This window comes from Trichechus manatus, unplaced genomic scaffold (genome assembly GCF_000243295.1).
Source record: "Trichechus manatus latirostris isolate Lorelei unplaced genomic scaffold, TriManLat1.0 scaffold00061, whole genome shotgun sequence".
In the NCBI taxonomy this organism is placed as follows: domain Eukaryota; kingdom Metazoa; phylum Chordata; class Mammalia; order Sirenia; family Trichechidae; genus Trichechus; species Trichechus manatus.
Window position 1 is genome coordinate 3,857,808 of NW_004443997.1, and position 16,931 is coordinate 3,874,738.

Below are 16,931 nucleotides of genomic sequence, written 5' to 3' on the forward strand. Positions count from 1 at the left end.
AGAAGGCATGAGGGGCTTCCAGGGGGCTGGGGATGGTCCACGTCTTGATCAAATGCTGGTTACGCTTGTGCATTCACTGTGGAAATGCATCCAGCTATACATATATGACTTGTGCGTTTCTCTGTACATTAGACAGCAATAAAAAAACTGACCCGAAGGAAGGACAAAACCGGTTTTAGTTGCTCCCCAAATGAACTATTCTATATACTTTTATGGAGAAGGAAAACACCCAGAAGACAAGAAACTAAGGTCATTGTCGGCTTTGTCACTATGGGGAGGGAAATCATTAGGGGAAAGAAATCTTCTTAGCCCTTTTCAGAAAGAGGTAAAATCATGCAGGTAGAAGAACGCTTTAGCGAAGGCCGGCTGGGAAGTGAGAGGACAAACCGCAATACGAAGAGGATCCCCGTGGAAATCAACCTGGTTATTGAGAGCCTGATAACTGGTTCTCACCTGGGGGGGAATGTGTGTTGTATAAGAATGTGTGTATGCATGTGTGAACGTGCATACGTATGTATGTGAGTGTGTAAATGTTTACATGTGTAAATGTGTGTGTGAATGTGCATACATGTGTGTAATGTGTGTGTAAACGTGTTTACATGTGTAAATGTGTATGTATGTGTAGATGTGAGAGTGTGAATGTGTGTACATATGTGTAAATGTGTATATGTATGTGTGAATGTGTATATGTGAGTGTGTGCATATGTATACATTTGTGAATGTATGTGTAGATGTGTGTATTTGTGAATGTGTATGTGTGTGAATGTGTACACAGTGTAAATGTGTGTTAATGTATATATGTATATATGTGTGAATGTGTACATGTGTCTAAATGTGAGTGACTGTGAATGTGTATGTGTGTGAACGTGTGTATACATACACATGCGTGAGTGTGTGTGTATGTGCGTGTGAATACGATCTCATTCTATTTCTACGACCCCGCTTGCCTAGCTGCTCCACATTTGTTTGCCGCTGAGGTCCCTGCAGGTACATAATAGCCGTCCCCACCACCAACTGAGAACATATGCTAGAAAAGACCACCACATGCTTACAGAAGAATTCTGAAAAAGTAACCCACTGTTTTTTGCATACACGGTTGTCAATTTAATTGGCCATTTTAACACTGTGGGCTTCTGAGTTACTCCAATGAAAATATCTCCCCTTCCCACCATCATTGCAACACCCTGGCAAAGAGAAATGCTGTCCCCATGTTGCACATGAGGAAACCGAGCCTCTGCCGGTCAGCCACTGCCGCCAAGTTTGCCGGCAATGAGGGAAGCAGAGCCAGGACGGGAAGCCAGGCCTGCATCTCTGAAGCACTCAGCAGCATGGCCTCCCCACACCCCTCAGGCGCCTGGCCAAGACCACACGCTCCGCCTCCTCCACGGGCCGCCCACGGCCCCCACAAATCCCAGCTATACCGAAGCACCTTGGACTGCACAAACGTCCGGAAGATCGGCACCAGCTCCTCGTCCTCCAGGTGGTCTGCAGACTGGAGGGCCACGTTCAGGATATGGATGGGCTCTTCCCTGGTGCTCTGAGAGGGGAAAACACGTGCTCGGTGGTGGCCAGCCCACAGCCCCACCACCCCCTCCTGAGCCCTTGGTACCTTGCCATCATCGTCCGAGTACAGGGAGGTTTGGGCCTTGCTGAAGAGGGGGATGTCCTTGGGCACATTGGCGAAGCAGGAGATCACTTCATCAAAGTTCCTGGGGGGGAGGGGCAGAGGGGAAAGTTGCGGGCCGTGGTCCCTTGCTAGGCAGATGGGAGAGGTGGGCCTGCCTTCTTTACTCTCTGATCTCACCCATCCTGTGCAGACCTCATCGGTTCCTTGATGAGGCAAAAGGCACGCCTGATGGGTTCTTCCCCCAAATGGAAGAATGGACCTATGTGGTCTGTGATCATGATTAAAGGGGAGGATCCCCAATACTGTGGGGTGTCAGCTAGGCTTGAGTTCAACTCTCAGCTCCCCCTTTCAGTGACTGTGAGATTCTAGGAAACGTCACCTCACCTCGAGTCAAAGCTCATAAGGCCGTGGTGAAGATCCAACAGGATAACCAAGCGACAGGTTGAAAAGACAGGAATAGTAATAGCACAGATCGCTAGCACTTACTGAGTATGTTATTGACATATTAATTACATTTCACATATACTCTTTCATGTATACTATCTAATTATCATGGCAACCCTATGGGTAGGTCTTACTCTTATCCCCATTTTAGAGATGAGGAAACTGAGGTACAGAGAGGTTAAATAATCTGCTCAGGGTCTCGTGATAAGGAAGCAGCAGAGCCAAGGTTTAAATGCAGATGGGCTGAGGCGAACGCCCACGCTCTTGGCTATGATGCTATTATTGTTCTGTTATTACCAACGAAATCATGTAATGTGTGGGGCCTCCTCCATCCCATATGTCAAGGGAAAGGGAGGGTCAGGGGAAGCTTGCCCAGCCCCTCTGTCACACCGGGTACCTGATGAAATCCTCGAATCTCTGGAAGGCGACCATGGCCCCCATCCGCTGGCACAGCGGGGAGAAGCCGCTGTCCATGAAGAGCTCCGTGCTGTGCCTCATCAGGTCAGGGTTGGTGACACTGATGGGCATGGACATCCTGCAGGGCAGCGAGAAGGGGGATGCAGCAGCTGTACAGAGACCCAGCCTGAGGTCCTGCCCCCGAAGCTTCGGCAAGCCGGGCCAGCATTAGAGCCTTCTGAAACAAGGGCTTAACGTGGGGGCTGATACTGGGGCCAGGGACTGAGAAGTCATCGAGTGTTCAGGACCCCAGCATAGAGTAAGAGCTCAGTAAGTGAATGAACAAATGAACGAATGAATGAACGATGCATTCATGCATACAAGTCCAGTCCCAACATGGTCCCAGCGTAAATCCAAAGTGGAGAACTTAGACACAGAATGAACACACCCAACGCCAATTTGGTCCAGAGACACCCCAGGCCTCTGCTCACCCTGCTCCCTCCCCCTCCAGCAAACCTCCTCTCCTGACAGCACCAGATACTAAATCTGCCCAAAGACCAGCAGCCTGTTAAGAGTGTAGAGGGTCACTGGTTATCAGGAGCAAATCCACATGGGTCACCTGAGGGGTGATGGAATCAGACCCTGGAATCAGGTGAAAAAACCAAACCAAACCTGTCGCCATCAAGTCGATTCCAACTCATAGCGACCTACAGCACAGAGTAGAACAGCCTCCATAGGGTTTCCAACGAGTGGCTGGTGGATTCGAACTACTGAACTTTTGGTTAGCAGCCGAGCTCTTAACCACTGCACCACCAGGGCTCAGGTGAAGGAGGTGTTGTTTATCAGATGGTGCACAGAAAGGAGTTGACACGGCAGGCCTGAGACCATTAGAAAGGCCTGCTTGCAAGGTCGGCCCTTGGATGGTGTCTGGGAACTTGGATTCAAGAGGGTCCACACCACCATTTCTAGAACTGGTAAGCGTGTCTCACTATGCCTAAACTGTTTGCATAAACAGTGTGGTATATGCTGAACACCTGCTTTCCTTCTGAGAGTCTGGAATTTCGGTATGTGCTAGGCAGAGAGTGCCTAAGGAAGTAGCCCCCAATAAAAACCCAGGATACCAAGTTTCTAACAAGCTGGTAGACATTTCACACATATTGTCACAACTTATAGCTGGAAGAATTAAGGTGGAGTCCCTGGGTGGTGCAAATGGTTAATGCACTTGGCTGCTACCCAAAAGGTTGAGTTTGAGTCCACCCATAGGTGCCTTGGAAGAAAGGTCTGGCAATCTACTTCCAAAAAATCAGCCATTCAAACCCTATGGAGCACAGTTGTACTCTGACACACATCGTGTTGCTATGAATTGGTGTTGGCTTGACAGCAATTGGTTTGTGTGGCTCCCTGGGAGAAGACTCTGGAAGCTTGTGCCTGGTTTCCCCCAGACTTCTCCCCATGCCCCTTTTCCAGTTGCTGATTTTGCTTTGTATCTTTTCACTGTAATAAATCATAGCTGTGACTACAACTGTATGTTGAATCCTGTGAGTCCCCTTAGTGAATCATCGAACCTAGGAGGTGGTCTTGGGGACCCCCAACAGGTGAGGTGGAGCTTGTGTGTGTGTGTTCCTGTTATATACCCCTGAAATCATTAACCATACCCCTTGGAGCTGACCAGACTCCTGGCAGCCAAATCCAGAGGTTACACACTGGCAGGGCTGCATGAATTCCATCCACAGACAGTTTTGTTTGGTCCATGCAGCATTTTAAAATATAATTTAATGTAATATAATTGTAGTATTTAATATATTTTAATTAACTGGTAACCAGGTACCCCCGAGTCCACTCCAACTCATGGTGACCCCATGAGTGGAACTGTGCTCCATAGGGTTCTAAATGGCTGATTTTTTTCAGAAGTAGATTGCCAGGCCTTTCTTCTGAGGCGCCTCTGGCTGAACCTGAACCTCCAACCTTTTGGTCGGCAGCCAAGCACATGAACTGTTTGCACCACCTAGGTAGCTCCCCAACTTCTGGTGATGTCCATAGCCCCCGAGGGCACTGGAGTGTGTTACCTGCATAAGCCACAGCCTGGCGTGCCTACTGACCCTTGTCTGACCTACTCTCTGCTCCCCAACAACTAATTCACAACGCGCCCACTCCACAAATGCAGGTGTTGAGGCATAAGCCGGAGGCCCCGCAGAGCTGGGTGGGGGGCAGCTGCAAAGGAGGGTCTCTTCTGGGGCCACAGGCCCAGACAGATCTCCCAGCACCTCCAGCCGATAGCAAAAGCGAGGGCCTAGAGCTTAGTTTGGAAAAGATAGGAACAACGGCTGCCCAATAAGAAGACTGTAATAATCACAGTGAATTGTACATGCAGCACTTGTTGAATCGGCAAATGCTTTGCGATGTATATTCTCGCTACGATAAAAAAAAAGAAAAAAATCTATGTTTTAAAAAAAAAGCATAGGCCCAGCTAGGGAATCTCTGAGTCAACAATGCAGGGACCTGTGCGCATACTGGGGTCACCACAAATAAGCTGGATACACGGCAGTTTCTTCCTAAGAACCAAGACCTGACCCACAACCCTCACCAAACTGCCTTCCCTGCTAACAGGTTACCAGCTGAGACAACGAAACCAAGAGAGAAAGGACTTCCTCCTTAGGGGCAGATGATCTCCACCATCCACCATCCACAGCCCCCAGAATGGTTTCTGGCTGCGGGCAGTCTCCCTTTCTCTCAGTTGGGTAAAATGTCCGAATCCTTTTTCCCGGGAAGAAGAAGGGTAAAGATGAATTACAACTACGAAAGGAGCAGCCTTACAGGGAAGCAGTTCTTCTCTTTAGCCACTAAGAAGGCAGCATCTTTCTTCTTAAAAACCAAAGGAAAGTGAAACATTTCTTTGAAAATCCCAAGCGACCAGAGAAATCCCTGTTTCAGAAAGCATGAAACCTGTTGCCCATGTAGGTACAAGATCTGATCGGCAGAGCCCCCAAATCAGGACGAGACCGTTGTAGCCACAAGCAAGGCCTTTGAGAACCAGAACTACAGAGGCGGGAGAGTGAAAGAGAACCCTCCAGACCCCGGAGACACAATTGCTTTAGTAGAAGGTATTGCACTCCACCTGACCAGAACGGCACTTCGGGCCCTGAAATAAGATGAGTCAAAAAAAAGTGATGGTGAACCTGGACACCAGAGTTCACGGCAGCACTGTTCGCAATAGCCACAAGGTGGACACAACCTAAATGTTCATCAGCAGATGAATGGATAAACAAGATGTGGTATATCTACATAATGGAATATCAACCCCATTGCCGATCCTGACTCATAGCAACCCCGCGGGACAGACAGAACTGCCCCAGAGGGTTTCCAAGGCTGTAATCTTTACGGAAGCAGACCGCCACATCTTTCTCCCGCAGAGCGGCTGGTGGCTTCAAACCACCGACCTTTCGATTAGCAGCTGAGTGCTTAACCACTGTGCCACCAGGGCTCCCAATAGACTATTACTCAGCCATAACAAGGAATGAAGCACTGATACATGCTGTCATATGGAGGGACCCTAAAAAGATTATGCTGAGTGAAATAACCCAGACACAAAGTGACAAGTATCGTATGATCCCACTTACACGAAGTATCCAGAACAGGCATGTGCATAGATATCAAAGGAGATGAGCGGTTACCAGGAGCTGGTGGGCAATGGGTTGTTACTGCTTAAGGGGGACAGAGTTTCTGCTGGGGGCGGGTGACGAAAAAGTTTTGGAAATAGATAGTGGTGATGGTTGCACAGCATGATGAATGTAATTAATGTCACTGAACTGTACACTTATAAATGGCTAAAATGGCAAATTTTATGTTACAGATTATTTTACCACAATTAAAAAAAGAAACTGTGCGTGAGCTACTCAGGCACACTCGGACATCCTCAGTTGAGAACATCGAGGGCTCCGCTAAGCTGCACGGACACGGGCAGGTGGCCCCCCAAGCCTGCAGCAGCCCCCTGCCAAGGGCCGCTCAATGCTGTGAAAGAACTTGGAAGGGAGGGGCCGCCTGGGCTCACTTCCAGCTTCGTGTCAATGAGCAACAAAAGCAGCGTGGGCTAAAGCAAGTGAGCGCCCGGGGTGCCTGATCTGTAAAATGGGGACGAGAACACATTTTTGGCAGACAGATGGTGAAGGCTGGATGAAATCAAGTGTTTCTGGAAGCACTTAGTGGAAGCACCTGACCAGGGGCCTGCCACGAGGCAGCAATAACTAACAATAACCATGGTGATTGCTAATATTCATCGAGCACTTTCCGCGTAATGGGCACTGCCCCAAATGCTGTCTGTGCCATATTTCATCTACTCTTCACAATGGTCTGTGCAGCACCGTCCAGTAGATCTTTCTGGGATGAGAGAAATGTTCCTATCTGCACCGTCCAACATGGTAGCCACGAGCCACATGGAGCCACTGCATACTTGAAATGCAGCTCGTGTGACTGAAGGACTGAATTTTAATTTGGATACACTGTTGTTCATTTGAATAGCCACACGTGGGGAGTGGCGACCATATTGGACAGCGTGGGTCTGCAAGGCAGGCACTAGATTACCTCCATTTTATAAATGAGCTAACAGAGATTTGGGGAGAAGCAGCAGTGGGGAAGTGGTGGCCCTGATGTCCCTCCACCATCGTTCCCAGGAGTACTTGCTGGTTCCTGCAGAGTCAGGACTAGAGAGGTGAGAAAACCAAAAAACCTGTTGCCGTTGGGTCAACTCTGACCCATAGTGACCCTAGAGGACAGAGTAGAACTGCCCCATAGGGTTTCCAAGGAGAGCCTGGTGGATTTGAACTGCCGGCCTTTTGGTTAGCAGGCATAGCTCTTGACCACTACGCCACCAGGGTTTCCAGAGAGGTGAGGGAGGAGAGAACTCCAGGTGTCCCCAGGTGTGCCCACTGCCTACCTGTTTGGGTGGGAGGAGGGCAGCATGAACTGGAATTCCACCACGCAGGTGCCATCGGGGAGCTGCCGGTGCTGCAGGCTGTTCAACTCATAGGCGATGTAGCCCCTCCGCACATACACCTGAAGCAGAAGCACAGTGGACATTCTCAGATGACGTGAAAGACGTCCTCACAACCTGAGAAAACTTAGACTGGAGGAGTACAAGAAGTCATCTCTAAATGATCTCTAAACAGTAGCGACGGGCAAATTCGCTCACATTTCAGAACATTATGGTTAAACAAAATCTACTTCTTCAGCTCCAGAGGAGAGGTTGATAGAAACTTTTTCTGTAAAAAAAACTCAAACCAAACCCATTGCCATCAAGTTGATTCTGACTCATAGTGACCCTACAGGACAGAGTAGAACGGCCCTATAGGGTTTCCAAGGAGCACCTGGTGGATTCGAACCGTGACCTTTTGGTTAGCAGCCGTAGCTCTTAATCACTACGCCACCACAGTTTCCATTTTCTGTAAAACCAGGTAGTAAATAGCTTAGGCTTTGCAGGCCATATGGACTCTGTCAAAACTACTCAACTCTTGCTATTGTAACTTGAAAGCACCATAAAAAGAAGAAAAAATAAGTTGCCATCAATTTGACTCCAACTCATGGCAACCCCATGTGTGTCAGAGTAAAACTGTGCTCCACTGGGGAAGCCAGCACAACTTGGTGCAAGGCAAGGTCATGGAAGCACCACAGACACATCCAAACTCCTTGAGGGACCAAATTACTGGGCTGAGAGCTGTGGGGACCATGGTCTTGGGGAACATCTAGCTCAACTGGCATAACATAGTTTGCAAACAAAATGATCTACATTCTACTTTGGTGAGTAGCATCTGGGTTTACAGTATTTTTATTTTTTTATTATTATACTTTAGATGAAGGTTTACAGAACAAACTAGCTTCTCAATAAACAATTAGAACACATATTGTTTTGTGACATTGGTTACCAACCCCACAACATGTCAACACTCTCCCTTCTCGACCTTGGGCTCCCTATTACCAGCTTTCCTGACCCCTCCTGCGTTCTAGTTCTTGTCCCTGGGTTGGTGTGCTGGTGAGTAGCGTCTGGGGTCTTAAAAGCTTGTGAGTGGCCATCTGAGATACTCTACTGGCCTCACCCCATCTGGAGCAAGGGAGAATGAAGAAAACCAAAGACACAAAGGAAAGATTAGTCCAGAGGACTAATGGACCACAACTATCATGGCCTCTACCAGACTGAGTCCAGCACAACTAGATGGTGCCTGCCTACCACCACTGACTGCTCTGACAGGGATCAAATAGAGGGTCCCGGATAGAGCTGGTGACAAAGGTAGAACAAAATTCTAACTCATTAAAAAAGACCAGACTTACTGGCCTGACAGAGACTGGAGAAACCCTGAGAGTATGGCCCCCCGGACACCCTTTTAGCTCAGTAATGAAGTCACTCCTGAGGTTCACCCTTCAGCCAAAAATTAGACACGCCCATAAAACAAAATGAGACTAAAGGGGCACACCCGCCTGGGGACAAGGACTAGAAGGCAGGAGGGGACAGGATAGCTGGTAATGGGGAACCCAAGGTCGAGAAGGGACAGTGTTAACATGTCGTGGAGTTGGTAACCAATGTCACAACACAATACGTGTACTAATTGTTTAATGGGAAGATAGTTTGTTCTGTAAACTTTCATCTAAAGTACAATTAAAAGAAGTATAAAAATACCGTATGCTTTAAGAACTAACATAGACTTCCCCAGGAAAATAACTGCTTTCATAAGTTTCTCACTGCCTAATCACATTTTAAGAATGAAAGAATTCTCCGGTAGTGTAGGAAGGCATTGTTTTTCTATACTAACTTTTTGGCTTTTTATTATACTCTTATTCCTGGTGATTATCACACTGTCAGTAATCTTACAGAATTTGAATTTATTAAGGTTTGTTGCCCTCATTAGAGTGTAAGCTCCATGGAGGCAAACATATATGTGTAGTTCACCCCACGCAGCTGGCCCTCAGTGGGTGCTGCTGGGTAAAGGCAGGCACAATTTGTAAGAAGCTGAAAAAAAACTGCTCCACAGGGTTTTCAATGGCTGTGATATTTTGGAAGTAGATCGTCAGGTCTTTCTTATGAGGCACCTCTGGGTGAACTCAAACCTCCAACCTTTCAGTTAATAGCTGAGCACTTAACCATTTGTGCCACCCAGCTCACAAGCCCAAACTGTCTCCATGAAGGTTCAGTGGACCTTCCAGTGTCAGGATAGGTGACCTTCAGGGTCTAAAAGAAGGCAGAAGGGGAAGTGGTGGCCACAGGTGACCGAGGCTGCGAGTTCAGAGGGTGAAGAAATGAGGGAAACCACCCTTGACTACAGTGATCCAGAGGAAAGAGTCAAGTTGAAAAAAAGATGCTATCGCATATTTTCTTGATAAGATTCTGAAAAGGCAGATAAAAAACACCGGTTTCCTAAAATAAACAAAGACGGGCCACCGCCACTATATCTCAGCCCTGAACTCAGGAAGGAAGGAGGGAGCCTGGTACAGGAGCAAGGCGACCTGGCTCTAATTGGGGTTTGCTGCCAGTCACACCCTTCTCCGCCCCGTCACACCAGGCAGTCACCCTAAGGGCTCACCTGGGTTTCTTCCAGCTCTTGTAATTCCAAGCAGAAAAGTCTTTCAAAAGTACTGCATGCACCATGAGAGGGCCACACAGCAAGGAACTACGGGAGACCGCTGGGAACAGAGGGGCGCCCAGCTGACAGCCAGGAAAAACGAGGCCCTCAGCCTACAACTGGAAGAAACTGAATACACCAACAACCACATGAGCTTGGAAGGCAGCCCCGAGCTCAAGAAAGGAACAAAGCCCATCTGACACCTTGATTGCTGTCTTGTGAGACCCTGAGCAGAGAACCAACTGAGCCGTGTCCAGAATCTTGACCCACGGAAACTGAGATAATAATGCATTTGGTTTTAAGCAAAAAAAAAAGTATTGCCTGCAGGTGACTCTGAAAGTTTGAACAAGGGGCCTCAGACCTGACTCTTGGGGTTAGCATTTACCTATGCCCTGCTTAAGGAGCTCTGGTAGCACAACGGTTAAGCACTTGGTTGTTAACCGAAAGGTTGGCTGTTTGAACCCATCCAGAGGCTCTGCGGGAGAAAAACCTGGCAGTCTGCTCCTATAAAGACCACAGCCTAGAAACTCTATGGGGCACTTCTACTTTCTGTCACGTGGGATCGCCATGAGTCAGAATTGACTCAATGGCACCAGCACCTAATGACAACGACAGCATGCTCTGCCTGGGACAGGTGGGAATGATGGACCAGACAGCACAGTGGTTATGAACATGGCCTTTGGAGTAAGGCAGACCTAGTTTGAATCCTGGTTCTGCCACTTCCTAGCTGTGCGACCCTGAGCAAGTTACTCGCCTCTCTGAGCCTCAGCTCCCCCTCTGTAAAACAGGGATAATAACGGTACCTACCTTATGGAGAGAACCATAGGATAATCTTTGCAAGGTACTTGGCCCAGAAGCAGGTGTGTGGTGAGCGGGCAGGGAAAGCTAAGACTGGCACATTCAGTGTTATTGCTCTGATAAAGGCCTTACCTCCAGAGATGCCATGCAAACGACTTTGTTGGCGTGATAGAAGAAAGCGGGCAGGACATCAAAGATGGTCGTTTCTGAAAGTATTAGTTTCTGCAGGAAATGGAAAGGGAAGAAAAAGGAAAAAAGAAACATCAACAAGTTTTAACCAGCAGTCAGAAGAGTGGGAGGGGTGGGAACAAGGAGGAGAAGCCCCCGTGTTACTATAACTAAACGCTGCCCGTGTCCGAGCCACGTGGTTCCTTCTAGGGGTTAGTTCCACAGATTGGAGAGCACTGGCCCCCCTCCAATGACTCACGCAGGGTTTCCAGTGTCAAACACTGGGGGTGGACCTGGGAGTTTGTAAATAAGCATCAGAGTTGGGGGTGGGGCAACGAGCTGCAAAGATGAACCTGGGACTCCGCCACGTGACTGTGCCTCTTCCAAATACACTGGATCACACCTGGATTTTACAAGTTGCACCTGCTGGATGTCCCCACTGCCTGACACAGCACTCATCCTTCAAGACTGAGCTCCAGGCCACCTTTCCAGCAGCCTCTTCCCCTGATGCCCACCCTCAGGCAGCCCTTGCCCACCGGGCTGAACTGCCTGTGTTTGTGACTGTGCCCCACACAAGACCACCTGGAGGACACAAGAGCACCTTGAGGACATGAACACCCACCTCCCCCGAGACCCCCACTCGGGCCACAGTAGAAGGTGGAAGGAAGGAGAAGGCCTCACCTTGAGGTTTTCTGGGCAGAACTGGTGGCCGTACATGTCAATGGCGGACAGGAAAATGGACTCCACCTGGTTGTGTCTCAGCTCATAGGAGGGGAGGTGGGAGGCAATCAGGACCTGTAGCAGGGAAGGCCGGAGGGGCTGGGTGAGCCAACCTCTCAGGAGAGCGCTGAGGGCCAGCCTAGCAGATGAGATGTGGGCTGGTAGCAGAGGGTCACGGATGATGATGAGGCTGCGCATGGTGGGTCTACACACAGTGGAGCTATACACGGTGCAGCTGTGCACAGTGGCTGTACTGTGTGGGGCTGCACATGGTGGGGCCACATATAGTGGGGCTGCACAGTGGGGCCATGCACAATGGGACTGCTCATGTGGGGTTGTGCACAGTGGGATCACACACAATGGGTTTGTGCACAGTGGGGATGCTCATGGTGGAGCCATGCAAAATGGAACTGCACATGGTAGGTCCCTGCATGGTAGGGCTGCACACAGTGGGACTGCACATAGTGCGACTAGACATGGCAGGCCCATGTACAAGTGGGGCTTGCGCATGACTGGGCTGCACATTGTGGGACCATGTACAATGGGCTTGCGCACAGTAGGGCTGCTCATGGTGGGACCACGCAAAGTGGGGCTGCATATGGTAGGGCCGTGTATGCTGGGGCCGTGCACAGTGGGGCTGCACCACGACGGGGCCGTGCACGGTGGGGCTGCACACAGTAGAGCTGCACACAGTGGGGTCACATCCCGTGTCCCTACCTGTCTGGCTCTGAGGGCCACTTTGCAGTGCTCGCTTTTGCTCAGCTGAGTGAGCTCGTTGAGGATGGAGGTCAGCTCGTCTGACAGGGCAGGGTCTGGACTACAGAGTTCATCCTGCAAGGGGACAAAAATGGAATCCTAAGTGGCTTTTTCTGCCAAAGGGAAAATGTCCAGTGATCACCCTCTGCCAGGGGTGCGGCTGCCCCAGCAAACCAAACAACTGCTCGGCTGTCTGAACATACCCAGCAGGACCTGCTACATATACCCTTACCACTTTCTACTGTGAATCCCCTGTCCCATTCATTCAGTCACCCATTCATCCACCCCAAACCATGCCCTAAATGCCTCATGAGAAGAAAAATACAACTGAGTCCCTGCCTGTATCACTACCACTAGCTGGCAATTATCAGGCGCTTACTATGTGCCAGGCAAGCAGCTAGACCCTTTCCATACATTTCCCCAAATACTCCCAATCCCCCGAGGAGTTACTTTCATCACTCCCATTTTACAGATGAAGAAACGGAGGCTCAGGGAGGCAGTATGACTTGCCCCAAGACCATCAAGCATGTGCAAAGCAGAGCCGGGATTAGAACACAGGTTTATCCTGACCCTAAAGCCTCTCGTGCTTTTCCCGCTGCCTGCCTTAGGGGCCCACTGTTTCAGAGGAGAGGGACGAGGGGAAAAGGAATTAGGCACAAACAAAGAGTAAGGGCCACATGGGGGCTTGAGTGGTGCTCCCAGGAGGAGCATCCAGGCCTGGAGAGGCCAAGGGAGACAGGTGACCACTGCTAGAAAACCGGATGCCCGAGCAACATGCCCCCACCCCCTGCATCAGTGACTGTTCTCAAAGGAAGTCACCAGATGCTGGGGCCGCAGGGCATTCCTTCTACAAGTGTTTCTGCATTTTCCTAATTATCTACAATGAGCACACATTCTTCTTATAAATAGAAAAAAATTTTAATGTAATAGCATTTCACACATGTATGCAAACACACAAGCATGTTAGAGCTGATGGAATCTCGTAGAAGTTATTCTAAATCTTCTATTCCTCCCAAATTCTGATTGTCTTTCTATTATCAAATGGTAGTGGCCATTACTCTCCGCCATTACACCGGGGTCTGGTGCCAAGGACAGCAAGGAGCACAGGTGCTGTCCAACACACCAGACTCGTGGTTCCCTGAGAGCTGAAGAGCCAAAAGTAGTTTGTGCAAAGATTTTTTCATCTGGCCACTGCACTCTAAATACCAGTTACCAGTCGCTGTCAGTTCTGACTCATGGCAACCCCATGTGTCTCAGAGTAGAACTGTGTTCCATAGGGTTTTCATTGGTTCATCTTTCGGAAGTAGACCTTTCTTCCAAGGTGGCTCTAGGTGGACTCCAACCTCCAACTTTTGGTTAGCAGCCGAGTGCTTAACTGTGTGTGCCACCAAAATACAATTTTTCTTTCTTGGGAATGTATGTGAAGCCATCTCATCTCATATTTTTTAGTTAGCAGTATAGCATTTTGTTTTCTTTGCTTTGTCACTAAGTCTGTCTTAGTTATCTAGCAATCTTAGTTATCTAGTGCTGCTATAACAGAAATACCACAGATGGATGGCTTTAATAAACAGAAATTTATTCTCACACAGTCTAGGAGGCCAGAAATCTGAATTCAGGGTGTCAGCTCCTGGAGAAGGCCTTCTCTCTCTCTCGGTTCTGGGTGAAGGTCCTTGTCATCAATCTTCTCCTGGTCTAGAAGCTTCTCAGCGTACAGTCCCTTGGTCCAAAGGACACACTCTGCTCTTGGCACTTCCTTCTTGGTGGTATGAGGTCCCTCCCCTCTCTTCTTGCTTCTCTCTTTTATATCTCAAGAGATTTACTCAAGATACAACCTACTCCTACAGATTGCGTCCTGCCTCATTAACATACCGGACAGCTCACTCCCAAACAGGATCATAACCACAGGCATAGAGGCTAGGATTTACAACACATAGGATAATCGCATCAGATCCCAAAATGGAGGACAACCACACAATACGGGGAATCATTGCCTAGCCAAGGTGACACATATTTTGGGGGGACACATTTCAATCCATGACAAAGCCCTATGAACAGAGAATTCACATTTAAAAACTAAGCCCCCTTAAAGACTCAAAAAAATCATTTCAAAGTAATCATTCAATGAACAAGTCTTTGCTGACAGACTACTAGGTACCAAACACTGTCACATGCCAACAAACGGAACGAGGAGAGCCAGAATCAGAAGGATAATGAATCTCATGTACAATCCCAAACCACGGTGGATGGGACATTTTAGCCTCTTTCCCTCAAGAAGCCTCAAACCAGTGTCCCGGTTCTCTGATCTGGGGTCATTCTGTCTGCCTTGCCCAGGGAGTCCTCTGGTGGGCATGATTCTTACTAACTTCATGCCCCCAAAGAGAGCCAACACGCGCAAAGACTGATAGATGAGCACATCCCCACCTGCTGGCCATGCAATGGGGAGCTGACTGCAATACTTCACGGATGTGCCTCGCTTTACAAAAATGCAAACCCCCCAAGATAACCTTTTTTAAAAAAAAACTCCATCAAAAGGAGACATTTTGAAAAGGGTACTTTATTTTAGCAAAGGAATTCATTCCCCAAAGAGTAAATACCTCCTTGGGCATAAGTCCTCAGCGGCTGCACACTGCATTCATTAGGGGAGCCCCCACCCTCCAAGTTTAACTATGAAAAATTTCAAACTACAGAAAAATCGGAGATTAGCAGGCTGAAATCTCCTATACTGATAACACCTCGATTCACCAGCTGTTAAACTTTTACCACATCACCACACTTGCGTTATCTCTAGTAACCGTGCGCGCGCGCGCACACGCACACACACACACACACACACACACACACACACGTGCACACAGATTTTCATTTCTTAAGTCAGTTGCAGACATCATGATCCTTCATGCTATTTCAGCACATATCTCCTTGAGAACAAGGACCTCTCTCATCTAACTACAGAAACTGAACATTAAACTACTAATATCGTCTAATATACAATTTATGCTCAAATTTCCCACAGGAGAAATTTCAAAAAATACTAATGTCTGGGCCCTACCCCAAAAACTTTGATTGTATTGGCCAAGAGTGGGGCCTGGGCATCTGTATTTTATAAAGGCTCTCCAAGTGATTCTCATGCGCAGCTGGAATTAAGTACTGAACTAAATTTAAAAGATGATTCTTTATAAAAATATCAATATTTATGAATTTAACTTGTCTTCTATAAGCCTATGGCCCCAACTCGGCTCACTGCCTGTTTTTGTAAATAAAACTTTATAGGCACACAGACATGCTCATTCATTGACATATTGTCTACAGCTCCTTTGGTGCTACTGCAGCACAGTTAAATAGGAGCAGAGGCCGTATGGCCCAGAAGCCATTTTATATTTATAATAATAGTTATTTATATTTATATTATACATATTTATTTATTATCTGGTCTTTTACAGAAAAAGTTTGCCAGCCACTTGCTTGCTATAACCCAAGCCCAAGTCTCTCCTACTATCTGCTGATCTTACATTTTCCAAGTCAGTCACTGGGGGCCATATTAAGGAAAAAAATCTTTAGCTACAAAAGGCTGCCAAATATTATATAATAGTAGAAGTGGTGTTATCTCTTCTCTGAAAGTTTGGTAGAATTCTCCAGTGAAGCCATCCGGGCCAGGGCTTTTTTTTGTTGGCAGTTTTTTAATAAGCTTTTCAATCTCTTATTTTGTTATGGGTTTATTTAGTTGTTCTACCTCTGTTTGTGTTAATTTAGGTAGGTAGTGAGTTTCCAGAAATTTGTCCATTTCCTCTAGGTTTTCAAATTTGTTAGATACAATTTTTCATAGTAATCTGTTATGATTCTTTTAATTTCAGTTGGGTCTGTTGTGATATCACCCATCTCATTTCTTATACGGGTTATCTGCTTCCTGTTCTGTTTTTCTTTTGTCAGTTTGGCCAATGGTCTATCAATTTTTTGATCTTTTCAAAGAACCAGCTTTTGGACTTGTTAACTCTTTCAATTGTTTTTCTGTTCTCTATTTCATTTAATTCTTCTCTAATTCTTATTATTTCCTTTCTTCTGGCACCCGAGGGCTTCTTTTGCTGCTCTCTTTCTACTTGTTCCAGTTGTAGGGGTAATGTTTTGATTATGGCCCTTTTTTCTTTTTGATGTGTGCATTTATTGCTATAAACTGACCTCTGAGCACTGCTTCTGCTGTCTCCGAAAGGTTCTGGTAGGATGTATTTTCATTCTTGCTTGATTCTATGGATTTCTTTATTCCATCCTTAATTTCTTCTATAACCCAGTAGTTTTTGAGCAAGATGTTGTTCAGTTTCCATGTGTTTGATTTTTTTTTCCTTGCTTTTTGTGTTGTTGATTTCTACTTTTATGGCTTTATGGTCAGAAAAGATGCTTTGTAATATTTCAATGTTTTGGATTTT

At 47.4% G+C, this 16,931-nt stretch overlaps 1 protein-coding gene across 1 annotated transcript in view; it reads right to left on the minus strand.

Moving 5' to 3' along the window:
* The window catches only part of ACACB (acetyl-CoA carboxylase beta), a 127,144-nt gene that overhangs the window by 36,553 nt on the left and 73,660 nt on the right, over positions 1 to 16,931 (minus strand). Inside the window, exons 24-30 of the mRNA XM_004378989.2 lie at positions 12,475 to 12,588; positions 11,719 to 11,832; positions 11,002 to 11,091; positions 7,398 to 7,516; positions 2,469 to 2,606; positions 1,610 to 1,709; positions 1,430 to 1,537 (exon numbers count right to left, since the gene is read on the minus strand). Of these exons, the coding sequence (XP_004379046.1) occupies positions 1,430 to 1,537; positions 1,610 to 1,709; positions 2,469 to 2,606; positions 7,398 to 7,516; positions 11,002 to 11,091; positions 11,719 to 11,832; positions 12,475 to 12,588 (783 nt within the window). The remainder of the gene's footprint in view (positions 1 to 1,429; positions 1,538 to 1,609; positions 1,710 to 2,468; positions 2,607 to 7,397; positions 7,517 to 11,001; positions 11,092 to 11,718; positions 11,833 to 12,474; positions 12,589 to 16,931) is intronic.